This window comes from Oncorhynchus masou, chromosome 17, assembly GCF_036934945.1.
Source record: "Oncorhynchus masou masou isolate Uvic2021 chromosome 17, UVic_Omas_1.1, whole genome shotgun sequence".
Taxonomy (NCBI): domain Eukaryota; kingdom Metazoa; phylum Chordata; class Actinopteri; order Salmoniformes; family Salmonidae; genus Oncorhynchus; species Oncorhynchus masou.
This window is the reverse complement of record NC_088228.1, coordinates 12,076,458-12,088,795: the sequence shown is the minus strand read 5'-3', so window position 1 is coordinate 12,088,795 and position 12,338 is coordinate 12,076,458. Positions and strand designations below refer to the sequence as shown.

Genomic DNA, 12,338 nt, shown 5'->3' with positions numbered 1-12,338 from the left:
GTGTTTGCTCCCATTTTCGGCATAAGTTTGTTGAGCAGTGAGTTGACTTTAGGGTTTAGGAATAGCTTTCGAAAACATTTTTTTGTGTAGTTGTTTTTGGGGCCATGGTAGGAGTGCTGACCTAGGATCAGTTTAGCCTTTTAGATCATAGTCTATATAATTATGGGACCCGATCCTAAATCAGCACTTCTACTCAACTATGGCTGTGGTCTGTACCTCTGAGTGTGCCCTCCTCTCCGTGACTTTGCCAGAGCCCAGGAGCTTCATTACGTTCTTGGCGCCCTCGGCCACGGCTGACTCTATCCTGGCATGGTGACACAGCTCCTCTACCCGCAGGTCCAGCGGGCTGATGATGGGCTTGGCTGGAGGAAGAGGACCTTGTTAGAGAGACTATCAGGGCGTTTGAGGGGATCAGTTTGAGCAAGAGGAGGCGCAGAATCACTCATTTGGATCACACGGTGAGTAAATATTTAGTATGGAAGGTAATCTCTGTGTGTGTGTGTGTGCTTGTGTATCCATATGTGTCAAAGGCGATAACACAGGACAGGAAGCCACGGCCAGAATGAGTGACAGGCAGGTGTGTGTGTCTCACCCATGACGTCGTTGTTATCGAAGCTCAACTCGCTGGCCTGGCTGCCTTTGAGGATCTGCATCCTGATGAACTCAATCTTTGTCTTGCTGTCCTGGAGCATCTGTTGAGCAGTCGCTAGCAATTTCCGGTCCTGGGCAGAAAATAAATACAACACTCACACCATCACCAACAGGTACACTGAGGCGTCTATAACAGAAAGTAACTCACTGAACTGTGTGATATTGATCAACATCTGATCTAAACAGCATTTCTTCATAAGTAAAATAACCCAAAACACCTGACACAAATTCCACACCATACTTCAGACAGAATGTGTGTGTGCGTGCGTGGGTTACCCAATCGGAACACGGTCTCGTCAAATCATGACCTTAAGTGGAGCAAAAGTTTTCAATGAACGCATGGAAAAAGTTATTCACCGCAGGCGAAAGTAGAATGTCATTGTGTTGTTGTGTTATCGGTGACCCTCGAGTTGACGCACACACTGGCCCGTGGAGTAAACTAGTCGGCTCCACCCAGAATTCCTTTGGTGGAAGAGCGCACTATGCTATGCCGTGCCGGCGTAGAGGGCAGGAAAGGCTTCCAGTCTGACAGGCATTTCCTGGCTGACATCATCAGGCCATGCCATTTCCCACAGGATGGTGCCACTTTCTCCAGGCGTTCCAGCAGGGGAGCGCTGACCGGGGGTTGCCAGCATTCCACACCTCGATATTATACCGTGCTCACAGAGTCAGCTATGGCTGATTTTAGCAAAGGGCACCTTCGCAAATAGTACGAAGCTAATACGCCACATCTTGCATAAAATGCTGTGGTTAGTAGTTAGTACGGCGGTTGCTATCGTTCCACACTTTAGCGTTAATATCCCTACTGTATTAGTGCCGTATGATTTTCAAAATACAGATATGTGTTGCATCATACTGTGACACTTTGGGAAAACCCTACCTATTTCCAAGAAGGGCCAAGTGAACAAGAGACTGCAAGGAGGGACTACCTGGAATTAACCAATAGGACACGCTCATTTTCGTTTTCTGTAGAGTTAAGTGCCCTAATGAACATGACCCAGAGGTCACAAACTGAAAATGACTGTTTCTGAAGGGCAAGAGGTCAGAGGGCATACCTTGGAAGAGCCGTTGGAGTACATCTGGATCATGTTCTCTGCCCCCTGTTTGACCTTCAGCTCAATGTCGTTCTGCTTCTTCAGGGCGGCCAAGCGGCTGTTGCTGGTGCACATCCTCGCCTCGCTAGCTGTGGTGTCCGGGGTCAAAGGGCACTCTAGAAACCAAGGTAGAAGATCGGAAGGGAAGATATGAAGCTTGGATATTAAAACCCATTAAAGCGCTTACAATACAACAATAAAGTTTGCATGTTCATTAGCTACAACATTCAAAGGCTTGTATGGAAGGTCTTAGAGTTGGCCATAATGCATTTCTTATCTTGTTCAACGCAGCCATATTCATCAGGTTGTTGTTTACCATCTACAACAAAGCAATTTGTGTAAAAACAGAAAGCCTTTTGGCAGGGATGGAATTGAAGGATTTTGGACACTGGCCAGCTGGGGGAATCAGACTGAAATCTTTACTAGCCCGGGTCGAATATCTGTTCCATGCAATATTTAAAAATACTAAATGTCACTATCCCGCGGGCTAGTTGGGCACATTTTCTACCAGCCCGGTCTGAAAAGTCATTTCCATCCCTGTCTGCTGGTATGAAAACTACTGATGACAGGGAATTATTGTTTGTACACTTAGAATCTTTACAAAAATTCCCTGAAGAGTTGGGATTTCTGTTCCAAACAGCACAGAAGTTAGGGGAACCCTGTAGCGGTCTCTGGAGAAAAACAAGCACAAACTTGCTCAAGACAAGATGTGACGTTACTGTACATGCAAATATATGGTATGACTGAAAGGCCCTTGTTGCTAAAAGCCGGGGTTGTGTTCATTAGGAACAAAACAGAAGAATGGACAAACACGGAGGGACTACCTGAAGGTGTCCAATAAGACACGCTCAAGTTCATCTCTCTTACCATCATCTTGGTGACAGTTTGAGGTAAACTGTACTCAGTTTGATGGTTAGTTTTCTTTTCAATTTACAGTTACACAGGAACAGAAATAAATATTCCGCTCCAGCCATTACCACGAGTTACCAACATATCCCTACCTCTAACTAGCGGTAACTAACTAACTAACTAACTACCCAGTCAACAGCGCTAACCACAGTTAGTATTCAAATATCACACACACACACACAGGTGGGCATGAAAACCTGCCTGAGTTACCAACATATCCCTACCTCATCTAGCGGTGAAGTTTAACTAACTACCCAGTTTGATGGTTAACCACAGTTAGTATTCAAAACAGAAATAAATATTCCGCTCCAGCCATGAGAAGCACGAGTTACCAACATATCCCTACCTCTAACTAGCGGTAACTAACTAACTAACTACCCAGTCAACAGCGCTAACCACAGTTAGTATTCAAATATCACACACACACACCGCTTTAGCATGAGAAACACATCCTGTTAAACACTGGCGTCTCTGGAGACGCCTCAGGAGGTCGCCAATTCATTCTAACAGAGTAATAAGTCATTTAATCAGCCAATAACCTTGCAATGCATATGAAGGAGAACGTCAGGTTGCTAGGCAGCACCAGAGTCATAAAGTCGTCCACTAAATTAGCACTAACGAGAATGATTATGTGTTCGCAAGATTCCTCCGACAATATGTTTGATCTGTTTGATCTGTGTTCAAGCTCAGACTGAGTGTAAGCAGATGCAGATATAAACGTTGGCTACTCAGCTATGTTGTGTGTGTGCAGACTGTATTGCAGTCCTAACTGATATTTGATTATCTGTGTGTGTGTGCGTATGTATCCGCGTGTGTCTATCCATGTGTGTGTGTGTGTGCCTGTGTCCCAGGGCTTCCCTCCAGAAGAGAGGGGTTTGGTCGGGGTCAGGACCAGTCAAGGACCCCCTCCTCCACACAGCCCACGCTGGGCCATTGAACATGGTCTCGTGTGGCTCAGCTGGTAGAGCATGGTGCTCACAACGGCAGGGTGGTGGGTTCATGTTTCCCACGGCGACCAGTACGAAAAAGAACCAACATGTATGCACTCCCTATTGTAACTCCCTCTGGATAAGAGCATCTGCTAAAATTACAACAACAAAAAGTAAATGAATATCAAGCAGGGTGATGTCACTCCTGGAGCGCTGACAGGGGAACCAGCCCAACGTCTGATCCCAGGTCAGCCAACGACAGGCTAGAACGTGACACAAAGTCACATCGTCATTTAACAACTGACCTACGACTTTAGTGTTTTGTCATATTGCTGGTTAAGGTTGGGTGTGAAAAAAGGGGCAGGTGATCTGACATCAGTTGTGGAGGACAGAACCCCCCCCCCCCCATTGCTCTAGAACTTGGCCTGAGGTCAGTTCCCAGTTCCGCGTCATACCACTGGCCACGCATCATTGAACAAAACACAGATCTCGTCAGATACCAATGACTCGGGATACATTTGTTCCCACTTAAAGATGCCTTATAAAGAAAGGTTTTGTATAATTTCAGCCAGAAGTTTTGAATGTAGCGCGAAAATGATGCACAATTATGAACAACGTCATCCTTTTTGCATGCTATGTTTTGTCCTGAAAAATGCTCTAATTCGTGCAATATGTTACAAATTTGTAAGTGCTTTAGATCCCGTTCAATATCTTTATGACTACCTTTACATACAGAAAGGAAGTCCCCATTTCCAATGTCTACAACTAGGGAGTAAGAAATGGCATAGCAGCAGACAGACAAACCCAGTCCTTCTCTCTCCACCCATTATTAATACGATCAACTATTCCCTGCACATCCACCGAAACATTTACCCATGTTCAGGTAACGTGCTAAAAACCCATTTTTGTTCACAAATTCGCAGTAGCAGGTTTCAACAGCCTCGAAAATAACTAAACGGAGCCCTATTGTAAAACCATAAGGAATATGCCCGTGTCAGCTCCTAGAAGATGAGGCACCACAACAGAGGGCATTCATTGTGTGTGGGTCCTATTTGTGTATTATGTGCTGTATCATGTATTGAGTGTCCTTATACCAAGAAATACCACACCTGAAGAGAGCATAGTATTGTATTGTATTGTACTAAATTCCGTTTAGCCTATGTGAAACAGGATAGAGGAGAGAAAGCATTCAGTACATACACCTCATATCAAAAGAAAGGCTACATCCCCTGAAGTTTCCAGGCTTTTCAAAAATCCCTGTTGATGGATTCCTGAAATCTGGAGGGAATAAGCAGCGAGTGAATCTTCCAACGAGGGATTTCTGAAAAACCTGTGGAAAGTTTAAAGAGTTTGGCAACCCTAGTTACTCCCACGCCCCATGAAAAATAGCCATACCCAGCAGGTCATCGGGGTCCTTGACCACAATGTGGGCGTTGAGCTCCTGGAGCTCCTGGTGGAGCTCCTCCACCTTCTTGTTGGACTTCTTCAGCATGTTGTCCACATAGGCCAGGCTCTTCTTGTCCGTGGTGACCTTGCGCAGGTTCTCCGCACCCTCCTTGATCTTCAGCTCTTTGCGGATCTCGCGGCGGATTTGCTCCTTGATCTCATCCAGCTTCTGCTGCACCATGGTATCTGACAGGTCCAGGTTGTGGCCCAGGCCCAGGCGCTCTGACACCAGCTGGCCCCTGGCGTCGCCCTGGAGGACAACAGAGAGAATAGATTGGGGTTAAGATTCATAAGGAAATGTAAGACTGTCCCCAACTGAAAACAAAATCTTGGTAGACCAAGAGTAATCTGTTCTTTCGACCAATCGATTGGTTGAAATGTTAAAACGTGTATTTTTCCATATATAGACATGTGTTTTAATCAAATCAATTAAACTCAGCAAAAAAAGAAACATCCTCTTACTGTCAACGGCATTTATTTTCAGCAAACATTAAATATGTAACATTAATAGTTAACATTAAATATACTTAAATATTTGTGTGATCATAACAAGATTCAACAACAGACATAAACTGAACAAGTTCCACAGACAATGTGACAACAGAAATGGAATAATGTGTCCCTGAACAAAGGAGGGGGGGGTCCAAATCAAAAGTAACAGTCAATATCTGGTGTGGCCATCAGCTGCATAAGTACTGCAGTGCATCTCCTCCTCATGGACTGCACCAGATTTGACAGTTCATGCTGTGAGATGTTACCCCACTCTTCCACCAAGGCACCTGCAAGTTCCCGGACATTTCTGGAGGGAATGGCCCTAGCCCTCACACTCCGATCCAACAGGTCCCAGACGTGCTCAATGGAATTGAGATCCGGGCTCTTCACTGGCCATGGCAGAACACTGACATTCCTGTCTTGCAGGAAATCAAGCACAGAACGAGCAGTATGGCTGGTGGCATTGTCATGCTGTAGGGTCATGTCAGGATGAGCCTGCAGGAAGGGTACCACATGAGGGAGCAGGATGTCTTCCCTCTAACGCACAGTGTTGAGATAGCCTGCAATGACAACAAGCTCAGTCCGATGTTGACGCACCGCCCCAGACCATGACGGACGCTCCGCCTCCAAATCGATCCCGCTCCAGAGTACAGGCCTCGGTGTAATGCTCATTCCTTCGACGATAAATGCGAATCTGACCATCTCCCCTGATGAGACAAAACTGCAACTCGTCAACGAAGAGCACTTTTTGCCAGTCCTGTCCAGTGGGTTTGTGTCCATAGGCAACATTGTTGCCAATGATGTCTGGTGAGGACCTGCCTTACAACAGACATACAAGCCCTCAGTCCAGCCTCTCTCAGCCTATTGCAGACAGTCTGAGCACTGATGGAGGGATTGTGCGTTCCTGGTGTAGCTGCCATCCTGTACCTGTCCCGCGGGTGTTATGTTCAGATGTACCGATCCTGTGCAGGTGTTCTACACGTGGTCTGCCACTGTGAGGACGGTCAGCTGTCTGTCCGGTCTTCCTGTAGGGCCGTCTTAGGCGTCTCACAGTACAGACATTGCAATTTATTGCCCTGGCCACATCTGCAGTTCTCACAAGGTACATTCACGCAGATGAGCAGGGACCCTGGGCATCTTTCTTTTGGTGTTTTTCAAAGTCCATAGAAAGGCCTCTTTAGTGTCCTAAGTTTTCATAACTGACCTTAATTGCCTACCGTCTGTAAGCTGATAGTGTCTTAACGACTGTTCCACAGGTGCATGTTCATCAATTGTTTATGGTTCATTGAACAAGCATGGGAAACAGTGTAAACCCTTTACAGTGAAGATCTATGAAGATATTTGGAATTTTACGAATTATCTTTGAAAGACAAGGACCTGAAAAGGGGACGTTTCTTTTTTTGCTGAGTTTATATTCACTGAGCTTGTCTCATTCTTTAAGCACACTGTTTGATTAAATAATTAAGACACACAAATGACTAGAGGGAGTCCGACCAGCAATGGATTTGATGGTGCTGGGCTCAAACTTGCAGCGCTGTGTAAAAAAAAGAAAAGAAAAAAAAGATGGCGAGTGACTGACAAATACCTGTTGTCTCGCTTTCTCCTCCCTGCTGCAGCGACCAGCAGTTATCACGCGATACGCGTTGCTGAAGCTGCAACATAATTCATTTTTGACTGAAAAGCGCAGTTACCAAAATCCCTCATTTTCTTTGGAAAAACATTCCCTATTTCCTAAACCCTTGCTCTCTTTACGTGACATGCATGCATGGAATGCACGTGACCAATAGGGCCTGACCTATAATCGCATCAATAAAATGGTTATAACAAACTCCAAACACCGTAACAGCAAAATGGATATAGAGGACGTGATAAATAAACTCGAAACAGGGAAATGTTTACTGGTTGCTCATGAGGTAAAGGGGAAGTCAGATTTGTGGAATACATTTGACTAGTTGTGGAAAATACTGGATATGAAGAAAAATAAAAGGAGCAAGCACTGAGTGCATATTGTGTGTGCCTAACAGGTGCTGTTAGATTACAATAAAAAAATTCTGACTGTTTGAGTTTATTTTTATTTTTACAGGGACAGTGCACATTAATCAACGTTTCAGTAAAAGTGCCGGTTTTAGCCAGCCGGCTAATTTTCAACCGCAGTCCCTGGGCAGGTTATTAAAAACAATTACAATATAGACAATAGCAACATAGAACAAGCAAGACATAGCAATATAGGACAAGCAAGACGTAGCATACAGACAGAGCAACAGAACAAAAAGCAGCAAGACAAAATTCATAAAAGCAACAAAGTGTTTCCACACCTCACAAGCTACAGACAACAGACAATATGGAAAGCGGCAACACACAGCTAGGGACCATGTTCACAAATCTGATTGACCTTTAGCCATGTCTTCAAGCATTTTGTGAAAGTGTGATATGTGGTGCAGTTGTGTGTGTCTGATGGCAGTGTATTCCAGACATGGGAAGCTCTCACAGAGAATGCAGATTTACTAAAGGTGCTTTTCCTTAGGGGAACTATACAGTCACCTCTCATGGCAGACCTTGTGGATCTGCTGCCATACGTCTGGGTTTTCTGTTTAACAAAAATGTTGAGTGGAGGGGGAGCCAGGCCATTAAGGATCTTGAATACAAGACATGCGTTGGTGTATTGCACAAGATTTTCCCAACTCAAGATCTCATGCTTTCTAAGGATGTGACAATGATGATGGCTATTGGGCTTCCTATCAAGCACTTTGAGAGCCTGTTTGTAGACAGACTGGATAGGTTTTAATGTTGTACAGCAAGCTTGGGCCCAACTAGTCAAGCAGTATGTTAAGTGGGGGAGTATCATAGAGTTGAAGTACAGTTTTGCTACCTCTGTAGTCAAACAATTTCGTATAAAATCGGAAATTAGCTAGGTTGAATTTAGTTATTTGAATTACCTTTTTCACATGCTTTTTAAAAGAGAGGTTGGAATCAAGTATGATGCCAAGTATGATGCCAAGGTACTTAAAAAGTCTGGAACAATGTAAACACTAAATGAATTATACGCATACCAGTGGTAATGTTTTTTTGTGGTAATGTTTTTTTAAAGCCTTTAGAACAGCAAAGACTAAAAACAGTCGCATTCATTCGTTAATGCAATTTCTGAAATGGAACGGTTTATTTATTGTTTAAGCTAATTATTTAAGAGTTACTTTCTTTTAAAACTAAAATGCTTGACTGCATTTCATATCATGAATGACTCATATGCTTGATACAGTAGCCTATATAAGTATTGAAATATAGGCCTACGTAAGTTACGGTATTAAGACTAAACATGATGAGCTCTTAGGTCTACAGCTGGATGGGGGTTATACAAGGCTGCTATACTAACACTACTAATGATAATGACATCACTTATTATTATTAGTAACAATATGAAAGAGATCAAGAAAAAGGAGCGGTAATAATATTATATTAATTTTTTTTACTTTTTATTATTTTTTATAAATTGGACAATTTTGAACAGTGTAAACACTAAATAAATATTACCAGAAAGGCTGTTCTAACACAGTAAAGATTAAAAACAGCCGAATGTGAATTCTTTAAAATATTTTTTTTCCAGGGGGTGGATCAGCTTTAATATTGAGGATAGATTGTTGCTTCCATCAATGTAATTGTCTGCATCATTTTCAACTCCCCATATTTTTGGGGTAAAATAAATAAATATAATATAGAAATGATATACACACACACACACACACACACACACACACACACACACACACACACAGCTCAAAAAATAAAGGGAACACTAAAATAACACATCCTAGATCTGAATGAATGAAATATTCTTATTAAATACTTTTTTCTTTACCTAGTTGAATGTGCTGACAAAAATCACACAAAAATTATCAATGGAAATCAAATTTATCAACCCATGGAGGTCTGGATTTGGAGTCACACTCAAAATTAAAGTGGAAAACAACACGACAGGCTGATGCAACTTTGATGTAATGTCCTTAAAACAAGTGAAAATTAGGCTCTGTAGTGTGTGTGGCCTCCACGTGCCTGTATGACCTCCCTACAACGCCTGGGCATGCTCCTGATGAGGTGGCGGATGGTCTCCTGAGGGATCTCATCCCAGACCTGGACTAAAGCATCTGACAACTCCTGGACAGTCTGTGGTGCAACGTGGCGTTGGTGGATGGAGCGGGACATGATGTCCCAGATGTGCTCAATTGGATTCAGGTCTGGGGAACGGGAGGGCCAGTCCATAGCATCAATGCCTTCCTCTTGCAGGAACTGCTGACACACTCCAGCCACATGAGGTCTAGCATTGTCTTGCATTAGGAGGAACCCAGGGCCAACCGCACCAGCATATGGTCTCACAAGGGGTCTGAGGATCTCATCTCGGTACCTAATGGCAGTCAGGCTCTTGGTGTTCTCTGGCAAATGCCAAACGTCCTGCACGGTGTTGGGCTGTAAGCACAACCACCACCTGTGGACGTCGGGCCCTCATACCACCCTCATGGAGTCTGTTTCTGACCGTTTGAGCACACACATGCACATTTGTGGCCTGCTGGAGGTCATTTTGCAGGGCTCTGGCAGTGCTCCTCCTTGCACAAAGGCGGAGGTAGCGGTCCTGCTGCTGGGTTGTTGCCCTCCTACGGCCTCCTCCACATCTCCTGATGTACTGGCCTGTCTCCTGGTAGCAACTCCATGCTCTGGACACTACGCTGACAGACACAGCAAACCTTCTTGCCACAGCTCGCATTGATGTGCCATCCTGGATGAGCTGCACTACCTGAGCCACTTGTGTGGGTTGTAGACTCCGTCTCATGCTACCACTAGAGTGAAAGCACCGCCAGCATTCAAAAGTGACCAAAACATCAGCCAGGAAGCATAGGAACTGAGAAGTGGTCTGTGGTCCCCACCTGCAGAACCACTCCTTTATTGGGGGTGTCTTGCTAATTGTCTATAATTTCCACCTGTTGTCTATTCCATTTGCACAACAGCGTGTGAAATATATTGTCAATCAGTGTTGCTTCCTAAGTGGACAGTTTGATTTCACAGAAGTGTGATTGACTTGGAGTTACATTGTGTTGTTTAAGTGTTCCCTTTATTTTTTTGAGAAGTGTATACACACACACACACACACACACTTTTTAAAATATACACCTTTATTATTCCCCCAAACCCAACCACTCTTCCCCCAATTGGAGTAAACAACTATTAAACAATAACACTTAGGCTTCTACCTTCAGTTTACACATCTTATACACATTTTACAGACAATCTATTTTGCAATAGTTATGTTTTTTTAGTCTTTCCTCTATTTCTGATGTCCATCCAGTTTGATTTCTATTTGTAACTGTGCTATTTCACAACATTTCTGGACCTATACACATTTACAGACCCCGTATGTTTTAGATGTGTCATCTCAATAATTCCCACCCTTCAGTTCCATTCAACCCCTCCCATCTATCTCTTAACACCATCCATTTTGGATTTCTATTTGCCATATTTTTCACCTTTGTTGTGATGCAGATTGTAAATTAAAAATTTTCCTCAAATAAATATATTACTGGACAATTGGACTGACTTTTCACATCACCCAGTATTGCTATCGGCAGCATTAGTTCTAGGTAAATGTTGCAATTCTTCAGCCATACCTGGACCTGTGTCCAAAAACGAGCTACATACGGACAATACCAAAATAAATGATCTAACGACTGCCTCCTCGCAGCAAAATCTGCAGAGCTGAGAAGATTGTAGCCCCTATATATTTCTATTGGTTGCAAGAATTTTGTATAATAATTTAAATTGAAAAATGTAAAGTTTTGAATCCGGCATCATTTTGCGTGTCAATTCATAAACCATGTGCCGTGGAATTGGTACATCGAAAATCTCTTCCCAACTATTTTGCAATCTATATGGCACAGCTGTCAATTTCCTTATCCTTAAATGAAATTGGTATATACATTTTTATTTTTCACAATTTTCTTTAACCATTTTTGCTCTTTAATGCAGGGCCGACAGACAAGTTCCTTACTTTTGTGGTAATGCTGCAATTAGTTGTAATTTTGGGTAGAGCAGACATTTCCATATGTCTGCGCTAGCTGCAAGTGTGACAACTCCACCAGTCCTATTTATGATATCATTTACAAACAGTATATATATTTTTTTGAAGTATCGAAAAATCCATAATAAAATAAATAAATAAATAAATTAGTATATTTGAGTTTAACCACAGTATTTGTTGTATTATTTGTTCTGTCTTTTCAGGTGGATCAAACTGAAATTGCAAAAAAAGTGAGCAGCTGTAATTTGAATGAAGGGAAAAGGCCGTTCTTGAACATGGGGTGAGACATTCTTCCTAATTTACTAGATAACCATTTCGGATTTAAGTTGAACTTTTGTGTGACTGATGCCTTTAGTGAGAGGTCTAATGCTTTAATATTTAATGTCTTCCTTCCAAATTCATATTCAATATACAGTGGGGCAAAAAAGTATTTAGTCAGCCACCAATTTTTTACATGGACTATCTTTAGATACACACCACTTGGATCCTGTTTCAGTAATAATGAAATCAGACCTTGTTGCGTGTCTGATAATCTACAGTTTATATAGGAGTGGTAAAAACATGCAAATAATGGTCCTCCAAGTATTTCAAAAATAGTTTTGTATACTTCCACTGCTATGCCATCCAGCCCTGGACTTTTCCCAGCCTTAAAAGGCTTTAATCGCATCAAGACGTTCCTCTGTAATTTGGCCTTCACATGTGTCTTTTTGTACAGATTATTAATTATTAATAGGAAAAAAAATCCATACAATTAGC

At 42.8% G+C, this 12,338-nt stretch overlaps 1 protein-coding gene across 1 annotated transcript in view; it reads right to left on the bottom strand.

The window, feature by feature from the left end:
* LOC135558484 (serine/threonine-protein kinase N2-like) overlaps window positions 1–12,338 on the bottom strand; it is a 40,081-nt gene that overhangs the window by 16,654 nt on the left and 11,089 nt on the right. The window contains exons 2-5 of the mRNA XM_064992315.1: window positions 4,979–5,279; window positions 1,707–1,861; window positions 593–722; window positions 217–362 (exon numbers count right to left, since the gene is read on the bottom strand). Of these exons, the coding sequence (XP_064848387.1) occupies window positions 217–362; window positions 593–722; window positions 1,707–1,861; window positions 4,979–5,279 (732 nt within the window). The remainder of the gene's footprint in view (window positions 1–216; window positions 363–592; window positions 723–1,706; window positions 1,862–4,978; window positions 5,280–12,338) is intronic.